The sequence below is a fragment of the Pangasianodon hypophthalmus genome, chromosome 22 (assembly GCF_027358585.1).
Source record: "Pangasianodon hypophthalmus isolate fPanHyp1 chromosome 22, fPanHyp1.pri, whole genome shotgun sequence".
NCBI classification, from domain to species: Eukaryota; Metazoa; Chordata; class Actinopteri; order Siluriformes; family Pangasiidae; genus Pangasianodon; species Pangasianodon hypophthalmus.
This window is the reverse complement of record NC_069731.1, coordinates 6,625,475-6,640,461: the sequence shown is the minus strand read 5'-3', so window position 1 is coordinate 6,640,461 and position 14,987 is coordinate 6,625,475. Positions and strand designations below refer to the sequence as shown.

Below are 14,987 nucleotides of genomic sequence, written 5' to 3'. Positions count from 1 at the left end.
TTTAAATAGAACAGCTTATTTTGATTGTGCCTGGTTTTGTGTTTAGTCCTGCACTACGGGACGATAGTGATGCTAAGCATCATGTTATAGGAATACCCCAGTGTTTTTTTTAACTAGTCTGTAGTGTGTTATATTTATATATAATTACCACAGAAAATAGCTTTGACGCATTTTCCAGTCTTGATAAAAGGCACTCAGGAAAGGGAAATGAGTCAGCATTTTTGTCTGTGGTAATCACCAAAGTATTTCATGTGACCGAACAGAGCAATTGAAAAAAAAATACTGTAGCGGAGGCAAGTAATTGTATGAAAAAATCTGGCTGTAGTTATACTTATGCGGTGACGACATCTGAGAGGACTGCGCAAAGACAAAACCACCTTTGCGAGATTGCACGCTTGCATATTCACTGTGGTTTCATATTGACTATTGCATACGAGTGCTCCAGTACTACAGGTGGCGCTATTAAATTTCCATAACTACAGGAAGAAAGTATCAGCATAAACTACAGCAGTGCAGGAGTTGCTGTACAAACAAATGATAGAACACAATGAAGGAAGAACTGCTTATTTTGCTATTTACAAAAAGCAAAAGAAAATGAAATGAAATAAGGTGCAGGTTGTATGTGAGACAGTTACGTAAATTGACGGTTGAAGTCACTCCAGTTTCTCTCCATGAATTTAAAACCATTTGTGTGTCTTTGTAATGCCTTGACGAAGAGCCTTGAGATGCAAGCTGCAAATGACAGGCTTGGTCACGTAGCATGTTTGTCCATGATGTTGACCCATCATCATATGCACACAACACAGTGAGCAAAGCCCCTACATGTCATATTACCATACGGTGTCTCTGCATGAAGTATGCTGAGGCCATAAAGAAACGATCAACTAATTCAATTCAATGTAAAGACAGTTTTCATGTAGCAGCTAATTTTGCTTTGCAAGAGGGCAACTGTAGGTTCTTTACAAAATGGGGTGACTTCCAGCCGTCAGATTGGACATTGGCGTCACCTTTTTTCTGCTTGTTGCTCTCAGTTACAAAAAAAAATAGCTAGCTAACTAGCTTACATTAGTTGTTTAATGAACCATTCTGTTTCAAAAACACATCATGACAGGATCACACAGTATCTCCTCATTTTTGGTTCACCCCAGCAAAGAAAACAGTGGTGTGAAACTCCAGTATAACTGCTGCTTTAATGAGACATAACTGAGTGAATTTTTCTCTTTGTTTCAGGACCTACAGATTCTGAATTGTGAGCACAGGATGGAAAATGAAACCCAGTTGGTTGTGTGTGAATTAGGAAACCCAATGGTGGCTGGAGCAAATGTAAGAAAACTCTCTTTCTTTTCTCCATGTATTCTCTTTTGAGAAAAGTAGCTTACATAATAAGTACTCGGGATTCATTTTTCTATCTCGCAAGATGTATCTGTGGCTCCGTTTCGTCTTCCTTTCCTTCTTTTACACATGTTTGATTGGGCAGACAAACTTGGTTCAATTGTACATTGACTCCACTCGTTTTTTTTTTTCATTTCGGTACTGGTAAATTATTCAATAGAAAAAGTCTGAGAAATACTAGACCGATCTGACTGAAAATGGAGGAGATAGCAGCGGACAATTAGGTTGCATTTAAGGGTTAAGTGTGTAGGCTTCAGCTGGAGTGCAGCACTATTCGTGATACTTTACTCTCACTGAGCCATTTCTTTGAATTATTAAATCAAACAGGAAACCGACATCATAGCCATGCTGACTGGGTAAAAATGTTTGAGTGATAAAAAAGGTATAGGGAGAGGAGACAGATGCAAAGAAGGAGAAGAAATAAATAACTGGCTCTTATAAGAAACATTTATCAGTATAGCTTTGAACCTCGGGAAACAGGATTTAGGGTTTTTTTTTTTTTTTTTTATTTCTCCCTCTCCAAATATAAATTGTTTGCATCATTGACAAAGGAAGCCAGGAAACTGTCTCAATGCCAAGGTTGAACTCCTCCCAAAGTGAGATGAGAAAAACAGAGTGTTTAGGATAAGTTTTTGTACACTGGGTCTGTGTGTATTACTGTATGTAGTAATTTATATGTATTAATATATTAGCGGCACACGGTACAAGAGGTCATTAGCAAGAATATCCCATTTGTGTCTATTGAAACAGCCTCAAAATTGAAGACATCGCTGTTTCTTACAGAGCATTTTCTTTATTTTTCAGCATTTTCACAGTGAACTGATTACATATTAAAGAACAATAGTTTGTTTTGTTGTTGAACAACCCTATGCAATACATGTTACATACAGTAATTCATGAGAATGTCAAACTTTTCTACTGTCTATACATTTTAATTAAAACAGACAAGCAGCTGCTTTTTTCCCCATAAGACCTTGTATATACATGTAAAAAAAAAAAAAATACCATCTGAAACTACAGATGTCCAGAACAGACACTTGACTGTGTCTGTGTGTATATGTTACTTCAGATGAAATATCACCACAGTCACAGGAAATATTCCAATGGACATTTGGCTTGAAAACAGTTTAGACTTAGGTATAGCAGTATTTAGTTGAACTATATATAGTAAAACAGTTTGTAAAATATATATTAGGGTCCACAGACTGAGTCCAGTAAAAAGCTGTTTTTTACACTGTACATAGTTTACATTGTGTAGAGTACAGTGATGGCTCAACTGTTCAACAGAAATAAACCAATTTTCCATTGATTTGCTTGCCTTTCTATATGGTGCACAATCGTGGGGCAGCAAACTCACTGCCCCACTTAGCTTCCATAGAATTATTATTGCACCCTAGTAGTGATACTAATACAGGCCCATTGGGACAGGAATCACACTGCCCCAAGCTTGCACTAGTAGAGGAGGAGCAGAAGACAGGACAAGTAATGATGGGATCGCCAAATTTGGCTAGTTTAAAAAGACTTTTTGAGACGTCCAAGATCTTGTTTTATAGGGTCTAATACATTTTTTCTAATACTAATTTCCAATAGAAGGGTCTAATACTTTTACAGATACATTTTTACAAAGGCAAGGTTTAACTGCATGCAGTGTGTCTATGATGAAAAGAACCATTTCTATTGTAAGATATATATATCTTATGTGTGTGTGTGTATGTGTGTGTGTGTGTATAAGATCAAATGTACATTGTAGACTATATGCTGCATGACTGTATGTCAACTGCCTGTTACTCTAAGTGAAATGTGATAGTCTCACAACTTTACACTGTTTGAAACTATGTCATTATTAATGATGTCCTGCCCGACCAAAGTCTATGGTCAAGAGCTGCTACTGGTAGAGTAGCACAGATGTCTGCCATTGGGGTGGACAATTTATATTTGAATTCTTGAATCGAGATCTACATCCAGATTTATGCTTTGTTAGAATGTCTATTATTAAAAGTGCTATAAATTTTTTTTATTGAATTGAATTGAACGTAGAGGGGCATGACGCTCTCATTGCATATGGTGGTTATGGCTCTGGACCAGTGCAACCTCTGGAATGCAGCTGTTATCCAGATGTGTTCATAACACAGCATCTTCTCATCTCCTGAAATGAGTGGCATAGTGTATGTGTGTGGTACTAAAGCATGGAAAATACATGCTGTGGATGAAGGCAAAGATGCCTATACCTGTGGTTGTTAACACCACTGCTGGCTGCTTGGACATGTCTGACTTGCAATACTTTTTGCAAGGTTTCTTTGCTGACAGTGGCGACATTTTGCTCTCACATGAGTAAGAGAGTTGAAAGTAACACGATTGAGATTTTTAATATAGAATTAGCAAATACACAAGATGTGGTTAATTAGCTTCCATACTAACGGCATGAGGATATTAAGGACATTCTAATCAATTATTTAAAAAAAATTTAATCTAATAATTTACTTTCATCTATCATTTCGGTAACAGGTTTGTTCATTTAATGTGACCTCATCAATATCATGATATCACTGAAAATATGTCAGGTGGCAGAGACAGTTGTAGGTGTAGGCTTTTTAAAAAACAGGCAGACAAATCCAAAACGTAATGCAGAAACGTGGCCACAAACAAGCTCAAGGTCAGACGATTTAGCAAATGGCAAAAACTGGAATCACAAAACCAGAGAACAAAAACGAGATCATTAACCAAAAAAGCAAGCACGATAAACAAAAGGCTCGGTATGTCAGGAAATAAACATTGGACGATACTTCAAGGTGTCTGTGTATTCTGAGAGTCCTTAAGTACTGAGTGTGTGAGCATGCGTGAGTGTTCTGAGAGTCCTTAAGTACTGTGTGTGTGTGAGCATGCGCGTGAGTGATTGAAGTGAGGTGTGTGGTGATTAGTAATCAAGTGACTGTGAACGTGACAGTGAGAGCGAGTGATGGGAATTGGAGTCCATGACGTCCATGTTTGTAGCCGTGATATTCTCTGGGAAGTTGACATGACAAAATAAAGGAAAGGGAATGAGAGTACATGCTGTAGATAGGTCTTATTAATGCTTTAAATTATTTATCTGAAGTGCATGTAGGATGTTGTGAAGAACATTCAGCTGAAATATGTTTCCTTTTTGCATGTATCTCTAGTTTTTAAAGTCTTGTTACTACCAAACGGAGAAAATCACATTTAAAGATTCGATACAAATTCCACTGAAAGACGCTTCCCCTACCTCTGTATTTACAACCTAATATACTTCTGGGGGGAAAAGAAAAACCTTCAGTCAATTCTGTTCTGTTCACTAACTTTACTGTATTAATGTGTTTTTATTAGGTGATTTAACCATATTTAAAACTTTGCCTGCTGTCATCTGTACAGAGTGTGTAAGCAGTCTTGTCAGGCAGTATCTGATTCTGATTACAAACTGAATTGATTAGGCTTTTGTTCATTTCACTATCCAAAAACTTGATCAAACTGTGAGAATCTGACATCTTAGCAAAGGAAAATATCTTGAATATAGTCAAATTAGTCTAGTATTTCCTATTATAAGATTAACAAATATAATAAACTAAATATAATATTATTAAATCTATTTTTACTAATTTCAAGCTTGAAGTAGTCTAGTTCTATTGGCAGATAATTTTGCTCATTTTAAGCATTTATTTCTAGAAAGAAGCAAAATTACCTGCCAAAAGAATAAGAAAATGTTTAAAATGAGTAAGAATGTCTCGAAATAGGTAAAATAGTCTTATATTTGATTTATTGTAATCTTATAATGGGAAATACTAGATAAATGTGATGATATTGAAGGTATTTTCACACAGTTTTTGCACTGTACCTCTGACAACAAGATCTTTGCCGGCAGAAAGCCAAATCAAGGTTAGAAAGTAGACTAAATAAAAAAACATTTTGGTGAAAATATATTTATGTTTCTTAAAGTTGAATGAAGTCAGCATATGATATAAGCAGAAAAATTGATTTTGGTTGTTTTTTTAGGTTTCAGCCATAGCGACATCTGACATGTTTTCCTAGACCGCCTCATAATTATTACACTTTTAAGAAGGATAGCGGTGAAGTGAGGCTGTTCTGATGGTCATCTTTAAACACTGTTTACATTTGTGTGGTTCATCTCTTTCCGTTCACCCCTCCGTCACTGTATCATTCTTTTTCTCAGTTTCAGATGTCACAGTAAATATGATTCTTGTATGTGCTGTCATGGTCATTTGTTACAGCAGCTATCCCTTTAGCCAAATAAAGTCAGTCTTCCGAGAATGAAATGATCGCGTCATGCGTATGTATGTGTGTGTGGGTTAAAAAACAATCAAATTCTTTACTTTCAGTAACTCATCTGGTGATTAAAGACATTCGACCCCAATGAACGCTCGGACGACATTGCAAGAACGTTCCTTAAGATCTGTGCAGCTGCTCTGTCTCTGCATTTTTCCCCTCCATCATTCCCTTCTTCCCTCCCTCTGTCGCTTACCCATCAGTTTCCTATTTCCCATGAGCCCTCAGGGTACACTGCACTCATATGACTTGAACACTTCGTTCATGATTTATCCTTGTTTAGCTCCCGCTGACTTTTACTCTGCTTTAGTCTTTATAAGAGAAAGAAGATACGACTGCTCGGAAGTGAGAGAAGTTTTCCCAAAGATCTTAAAGCCCATGTTTTCCGAGGATAAAGCTGAAAATGGAATAGATTTTAGAGACGCTTCACTTCTGTTTATTCTTTTCCTCTTCATTCTGTTATGATAACCATGCCGGTTAAAGCCAGGCAAATTGAATGGTAATTTCCTTCTAATTTGACACATAAGCTGGTAAATGCTTTCCTCTGCAGGATACGGAGAGTGTGGTTTAGAACTTTATTACTGCTGCTCAGCCCACTTAATACTCAAGATCTCCAAACCAGAGTGGCACTATTGTGCCTTATGACTCACTTTCCAGTGCAAACATTTGCACACGGTGCTAATCAAGCATTTAGTGTTTTTAGGCTGAGAGACCGTGGGCAAGGGGTCTCCCACTCTTATGACTGCATGATTGATTGGTGTTTCTGCCTGTTAGCCTGGAATGAGATGGAGCCACTTGTCTTCAAAGCCCACATTGGAGACCAAGAGGGAGGGGAGCAGGTCAATTAGGTTGGAGAGCGAGGAAAATAGGGGGAGAGGTCATCGTTTTCTATCTGAAATGCACTTTAGTGTTAGGCATTAGGAAGGTTCCAGCAGCCCCGTTCAATTTTCTTTTCCAAGATAAGAGAGATACTGAGGGAAAAAGAACAAACACAGAAACAGGCTTGAAGTGATGGTGAACTGGAAGGTAAACTGTATGTAGATGATATGTGAAAGAGATGCTAGAGAGATGGAGGCATAAGGAAACATGGTGAAGTAGTTGGGGGAGAGTTGTTTTGCTGTGGTTTCACAGGGATGGAAGATTGAGAACCATGAGACAGCCTTGTTTTGACATGGATGGTTGTTTGATCATGAGAGAGAGAAGACATTTAGAGAAGGATTGCCTTGTGGTAAGAATAGGAGAGAAAGACAGACAGTATGACTGAGGTTGTTTACTGAGCAAGAGACAGAGGATGAATAGAGAGACTGTTTTGCTGAAGCAGTGGCTTAATAGGAAGAGTAGAATAAATAATGAATGAAGAGTTTTAAGAGAGCGAGGGAAGGATGGATGTGTGTGTGTGTGTGTGTGTGTTTGTTGGATGGGTTGAGCTTGACATGTTAACATTTTCCAGATTGGTGTATGCCGTTCTCAGAGATTCAGAGCTCACCACTGGAGCCTGCAGGGTTAAGCTCACATGGGCCAAATTAACATGGCACCAGTTAAGCACTGTGACATATCCCCTACCACACTCACACACATTTATGTTCCCATCACCCTCCAGCACGTCACAGGCAACCACATGGGAAGCACATGGGGGATGTGATCCTACAAAAAAAAAAGAACAAAAAAGAATCGGCCACTTCTTGTGCACACTTCCTTCAAGGTGGTCCCTCCAGACATCATGGTGCATCAAAATTAGCAGTGGCATTTGGAGGGTTAGAATGGACAAATGTTATGAAATATGAGCCTTTTAAGCTCTCATTTGAAGTTTCAAAACCTCTTGGATGACTTGGTGTATTTCTAACCACCTACTAGAGGTTTAGTAGGTGACGTACAACAACACTGGAGCTCCCATTCCTGTCCATGTCCACAAAGCACACCCAAAGAATCTACGGCTTTTACTCGCTCAGCCATTCAACTGTTTGAATGCCAATTTATAATATTATAAACATGTTCATAATACACACTTATGACACTTGAAACCTCCTCATACTGATCTAATTTAAGAATATTTCAAAGTGCCTTTGATGTCATGTTTTTCATTGTAATGAGCTTCCATTTGCTCTAATTCCAGGCAAAAGTTTTTGCACACACTATATTAGCATTATTTTGTTAAGCCTTGAGCAATAAGCTTATTATAAATGCTCTCAAATTGAAAAATTTAAATAAATACATAAATAGAGATATATGTGGTATAAGTAACTTTGTTATATTTGAATCAGTCTATATATAGTTGGAAAAGTAAAAATGTAATTATTGATATTGGTAATTTGACTTTTGACTGTTTTGACTAGGGATTTTGAACAAATATCTAGAACTAACAATTCAACGACTAAAAACCTATTTTGTAGATAAGAGAAATTGAAATTTCATTTAATTAAAGGTAACATATGATTAGCCGTATGTCGCTCTGAAATTATGGTGAGTTTAAACTTTCAGCATATTTTTTTTTTAAAAAAGGAATTTATATTTTAGATATTTCACTGAAATTTCAGTGTATGTGTCTTAGGTTTTTCTAGTCAAAATTGAATTCAGCTTTTTAGTTGGAGGTATTTCAGCCTATAATGTCAAAATAGTGGCTTATTTTAAAATATCAAGTTATTATAAAGTACTTTTACAAGTTATTCCTTTATTTAATTATATAAAACCTTCTAAAACCTTCATAGTAACTGCTGAGAGCCAGCAAAATGTAAGATAGATGCTGGAACTGTCAAAGCTGTGTATGTATGTGATAATGTTCAAAAAGAAATGATCAGTGTGTGCTATGCAGGATTATTGTAAAGTCAGTCTGCTGTGTTTTCGATTTTTTTTTTTGCCATAATAGAATTAATTTATTGGCTCCTGAGTGGTGCGACAGAAGAGCGTTTACCCTGTCGTCCGGAGATGGCAAGTCCGAATCTCGACCGATGATGCCACAGCCATCCGTGGCCAGAAGTCCAAGAGAACAAAACTGGCAGTGCTCTCTGGGTGGGATGAATGACATACTCTCTCTCCCCTATCAATAACAGCAACTCTAGTCCATCATGGGCGTCTGTGAGCCTGTGCATACGGAAGGGGTGGATAGCACGTTACGCCATCCTGTATCCTGTGACGCAGCATTTTGAAAAGATGTGGTTGGCTGGCTTCACATGTCTTGGAGGAAGCACGTGATAGCCTTCACCTTCCCTGCTTGGTAGCTGTCAAGGCTAAATTAGGGACAAAATTTGTAAACAGGTAGCTAAAAGTCTTACTGGAACACAAAACAGTTGAGTATTTCCGTGCCATTATATATAAGATCCTATTATGTTCTGTGAGTGCATGAAGTCTTACTCCGTTTTACCAATATGCAAATATGTAATTTGCATATTTATCGAATTTGGATTTCCTGATGAATAAGAAGGTTTTTGAGCCCTTTCCTGTTCTCTAATGACATTATTGACGAAACACCACTAGAAAGTACTGATAAATACTAATTACTAAGTAAGTAATTAAGTAAGTAAGTTATTTATAAAGCATATTTAAATGTACATGTAATACTCTGGCCTTACATTTAAGCTGTATCTAGAAATAATATAGTAGAGTAAAAACTACGTTTGTCTCATTTTGCCAAGTGTTAGAAATCTGCAAAAATTCTCACACAAAAATGCGTTTTCTTTCATTCCCTAACTATGGACAAAAGCCGAGAGTGTCCTCACTGTAGCAACTGTCCTTTTCTGGACTTTGTTAAAAGGACACGGGATTCAAACAGCGCAGCTTTTTTCCCGTTTCTGCGGACATATGGACTCTGTCTGCTCTCTGCTCGTAGTGCACGCTCTGAACAGCAACTACGAAGATGACATGTGCTCTGTATCTCGCCCTTTCACCATTACAGCATCATTCACTCATGGTTTAATGTGTCTCATAATATAGAAGGAGTTTATATTTGTACATGGGGCATGTCATGAGTCTGGCTTTGTATAGGATCTGCTAAAATGTTTAGCATTGTTTAAAACAAATGTAAAATGAGTAGACACTCTAGTTATTTAGACATGTTTATTACAGGAGAGGCGTCTATTTTAATAAAGTGTCTTCCTCTAACTTAAATCTACTGCCTGATTCAGTTTGTATATTCAGCGAATTCTGAAGTCATAGAATAAAGACAGCTTCTCGAATTGTTATTGCAGTGTTGTTAGATACAGGAGAGACAACTCAGCTGTCGCAAATACTTGACTGAAATAATGACTTTTATTTGTGTGACTGCCAGTAATTTAAGAACCTTGTCTCTGAGTGTAGGTTATTAACAGACAGACTCGCCCAAATAATGTCCTCATTGTTGTTTTCCTTATTGTCTGGATATAAGCAGATGTTACTGAAACAGACGCATTGTTTTAATATCTCCCACACTTTCAAAAGCTCATCTCTCAGTAGGGTGGTAGAGGTTCATATAGTTTGGATGCTTCTGGCTGAAAACAATTGGAAAAAGGCATTGCAGATGGCGTGGCTCATGTTAATGACACACAGCTGAGCTGCAGTGGTGATTTCCTTTGATTCTTAACGGATTCATTTGTGAGGAAGTGTCTACAGCTTGATCAAACCCAACCCTGTCCCTAAGTCACGTAAAAGGGGCTGTATGGTGTCCTGGATTAACCTCATAAATACAAAAGAGCTGAGTCCACACTTCCACTCCACGAGCTCTTAGAATTAGAGATTCGCAGTGGATCCAGAGCCTGTAGGGGAATGCTGGGATCAAGGCAGGAATACATCCTGGGATGCCAGGCCATCACAGAACACCCACACTCATTCACACACTCATTCACGACTATTTAGCCTTGCCAGTGTTTTTTGGGAGGTTGGATGAACCTCAGGAACCTAGAAGAAACCCATCTGGAGTAGGTGCTGATTAGTTTATTTTGATTAACAGCAGCTCTGACAGTAATTCAGACCACAGGTTTATATTAACGCATTCGTTCTGATACGTTAATTGTTTCTATAGTAACAACTAATTCACAAGCTTTCTGTAAGGTCAAGTTTATTTAACATTCATGGAAGAAGTCTCTAGTGTCAATTGCTATTGTATAAGAGGAACGAAACACTTCAGGATGTGCTGTTTACAGGTAACAGTAACTCTGCTTCCTGCTGGACTGCATCACGCCACCATTGATGCACCACTGCATCATTGATTATTTTCCTATAACGGCACACCCTGTCATGTGTTATTGCTTACTTATGAATATTTAAATAATCCTCTCAGACAGCCTTTAAGGGTAGTTTGGGTTAGAACTTACGACTTCCTTCGACCTAATTAAAGGCTTAGAAGACGTGTTGACTTTCCCATATATGGCCTTAAAGGCACACCCACTCAGAACGGCTGTCATTTCCATATATGCGCTCAAAGACACGCCTTCTGTGGTCTGTGTTCTGTAGATGGGGGGTGGGGTTACAGGGTTAATTAGTCTTAGTGTTTGGAAATGTAAAGGAGTATAAAAAATTTGTTTTCTGTCCCCTCAGTTAATATCTGCTTGTATTACACTTATTAATTAATTGAAAATGAAATGGGAAGGATAATCTTCATATTCATATCTATGTAGCACCAGATTGCTTTTCCCATTTTCCTTTTTAATGTGTCCTAATCTGTTTTGGGTTCTGTAGACCTTTTGATTGAAAGTTATTGTCTCATTAGAGTAATTGGAAGCCACAAAACTATACGATCCGATCCTCATAAATCCAGAAGCTTTGATGAAATATGTGTATAGAAATGTGGCGTTCCAGTTGCAGAAATTTTACCGACTCTTGGACTTTTTCAAGCAGTAACCACAAAAAGGGGCACTGGCTTTAAAGTTTAACAGCACTTGTTCCTCTCACCCCTCCGTTACGAGCTGGCTTTGTAGTGTGCGGGGTTTCCATCGGGGGTGGAGGGGGGGGGGGGGGGGGGGGGGGGGGGGGGGGGGGTCTGTTTATGGGCTTTCGTAATTAGCGTCGAGCCTGTAGCCACAGTGCTGGCCTTCATTAGCTGTTATCATAGTCCAACTAATGAACTGCAACATATGGGCACAGTTAGAGATAGAGAGAGAGAGAGAGAGAGAGAGAGAGAGACTCTGTGTGTGTGTGTGTGTGTGTGTGTGTAGTGTGTTGCTTTGTGACTGAGTAAAATGGCATGGCGTCATGGCGTTTTTTTGCCATGGAGCAGTGACAATGTTTCACCTTTCAAACCCAGCACTGCTGTGTTAATAATAATGGTGGAGAAACACCACTTTTATTCATCACATTCGTTCTCATTCCTCCTTCTCTCTCTCTCTGTATATCTCTAGGTGTCTATTGGTTTGCGATTCTCTGTCCAGAGGTTAGAAGACGCTGAAGCTCAAATTGGCTTTGAGCTGCAGATACACAGGTGAGATACACATCCTTTCCTCCTCTCTTCCGCTACTCTTTTCATCCCTCGTTCTATAATCGTTTCTGATCCTGATCTTGTGACAAAAATTGTAAAATTCAGACAAGCTTAAAAAAATTTTAAAATTCAGACTCTCTGTCCACTCCTCTCTCTGTCATCCCGTCCTCTACTACCTGTATCCTACTCTTTCTATCCATCCTGCTTATTCTCTCCTCCCTACCCTCTTTCCAGTGTTCCCTTCATTCCTGCTTTGTTCTGTCATCTGCTTTCCATCTCTCTGTTCACCTTCCTCTATCGCTCCTTTTTTTCTTCTTGCTCTCCTCCTTCACTAACTCTAACCCTGTTTCCCTTTTTCCTCTGCTTATTCTCTCTCTCCCTGCATGAACACACAGTCCTATGTTATAGCTTAAATTTTGTAGGAAGACACACACACACACACACTGCACCAAAGCTCCATCAACACTACGTTAGAGGAATGTCGTGTTGATGGAGCTTTGGTGCAGTGTGTGTGTGTGTGTGTGCATGTGTCTGCACGTGTGTCCTCAAACTTTCAGCACTAGAGACAGTACAGATCCGCCAGTCATTAGCACTTGTCTGGTGTGTGTGTGTGTGTGTGTGTGTGTGTCCAGGGTCAGTACTCACTGTGATGTGAGTGTTGGCCAGCCATTTTATAATCAAGTCCCGGAATGTCAGTTTTTATTACAGTTTTATTAAACTTTAAAAGCTATCTTCTGATAAGACATGCTAGATCATGGAGAACAGATGATATACGTAGAAAAATTCTGGTATGTAGGCTGGATTTTAGCTCTTTGAGGACAAGTTGAACGTCATCAGGACATCTGGCTGGTCCACAAAAAACAAGATAACCTTTAACAAACAATAAGGCTTTTGGGGGAAAAAAACTCGATGAGCGTAAAGACTTCATTTTAGGCTACGTCCACATTAATCTGGATAAATTTGAAAAAACATTTCTCTTCTCTATGTTTTGCCCTTCTGTCCACACTGAGACGACATTTTTATCCAGCGAAAATGGAGCTTTTCGAAAACACACTCCCAAGTGGATAAATTTGAAAACGCCTTTTTCGCATTGTAGTGTGGACTGAGAAAACGGAGATATTCAAAAACAATGGCATATTTTTAGCCATGTGATGCAGTCATGTGATCCATTCAACTCAAAACAAACAAGATGGTGGACGATGTTGTACTGCAGTTGTTGTCCCTGCTATCCTGTTTGATAGTGTTGTTAAAGATTAACGTCACTTTGTACAACTTTCAAATTGCATTTTTTTCAAAGGGGACAGAATGTTTACTCGCAATTGCTATTGCAACTTTATAGTCTTGGGTCACCGCAGCAACCCAAGACTGTTTTCAAGATCATTGCTTTTTATTAATTATTGATTATTAATTATTGATTATTGCATTTATATTTATATTATTATTATATTATATTATTCATATTATTATTATTTTTTGAACAGAAAAATCTGACAGCCAACCACCATCATCACAGACAGATTTCTCAAACTTTCTTCCTGCTACAGCAAAGACTTGAGACACAAGAGCAAAGCCATGCTCACACACACATACACACACACACACACATTCCCAGATGTCCAAACATTCATTCTTTTGCTTGTCCTTGTCCACTCTTTAGGGGGCATTTGAGAACATGTGTTATAATAACACTTGATCCTGTGTTGCTTCACACACACACATACACATACACACACATACACACGATGCAGGAGGAGTGTGTTATGGGTGGATGTTGTTAGAAGCTGGCACACTGCTAATCTGGGGGAAGGCAGGGAGGAAAATCTCCCTTGTGGTTTGATCTCATATCCCAAATCCACTCCACTCCAGTGTACTCTGTGTGTGTGTGTGTGTGTGTGTGTATACATACGTACCAGGTGGTTTATGTTAAGGACATGTCACTTTCTAAAACAATCATCGCCATTATCATTTGAGAAGAAACAAATGCAGGAAAGCGAGCGAGAAACTGAATGCTTGAACAGTTTTGTTTCTTTCTTTCTGTGAGTTCAACTGATAAAACTTCCACCTGCTAGTTACTGTGATCTGTAGCTACACTCCAATGGTGTCATGTTCACCGTGTTTATGAAAAGATACCATATGAACTAGTATTCTCTACTTTTAAAGGTGATTTTTTTATACTTCAAGCTGTGACACAATGTTTACATTTCTCACTTAGGAGAAAAGTTGGCTAGCAGTCAATGCTAAGTCTAATCACATTGTAATTTTACTCACACAATGCCATTTCTAAGTAATTTATCAATACATCTGAGGTAAATGTTGACCCACTAGTTGAGAAACACTGTGTTATACTATAGCGTTTACAAACTCCAAGAAGTTAGCGTCAGGTAACATGAGCAGGCGTTATTGTAACAGGGCAACGGGGTCTAAATGTCCAGGATACTCTAGCCTTTGGCAAAAATAATAAAACTAAATGAAAAAAAGCCTAAATCACCATGGGACAAAAAAGAAGACACAAAACTATATGTCATTACGTATAGAAATAAGCACGTTGATGACAGGGCAATGGTGCTGACAGGGCATACTCGTTCATTGCAACAGTTATCATCTCATCTCTCATGTTTATTGCTATCTGTCCAAATTTCAAATTCAAATTCAAAATTTATTGGTCACATACACAACCATATGCAGTACGATGTGCAGTGAAATGCTTTTTTCGACTGTCCTTGATATAAAAAATAGAATATACATAAACTAGAATTTACTTCTATACAGGTAGGAAAGGAAAAATAAAAAAATTAAAATAAAAATATGATGTAGGGATAGAAAGATTGGTGGCAGAAACAGTACCCCTGTATTTTGAATAAGGTCCAGATACTGTATGTGTAGTTGTTTGTGCGATATATGCAGACTGAGGTAGTGG

At 38.3% G+C, this 14,987-nt stretch overlaps 1 protein-coding gene across 1 annotated transcript in view; it reads left to right on the top strand.

Annotated features, from left to right (window-relative positions):
• The window catches only part of itga8 (integrin, alpha 8), a 101,021-nt gene that overhangs the window by 66,392 nt on the left and 19,642 nt on the right, over positions 1 to 14,987 (top strand). Inside the window, exons 20-22 of the mRNA XM_053227832.1 lie at positions 47 to 83; positions 1,231 to 1,323; positions 11,994 to 12,073. Of these exons, the coding sequence (XP_053083807.1) occupies positions 47 to 83; positions 1,231 to 1,323; positions 11,994 to 12,073 (210 nt within the window). The remainder of the gene's footprint in view (positions 1 to 46; positions 84 to 1,230; positions 1,324 to 11,993; positions 12,074 to 14,987) is intronic.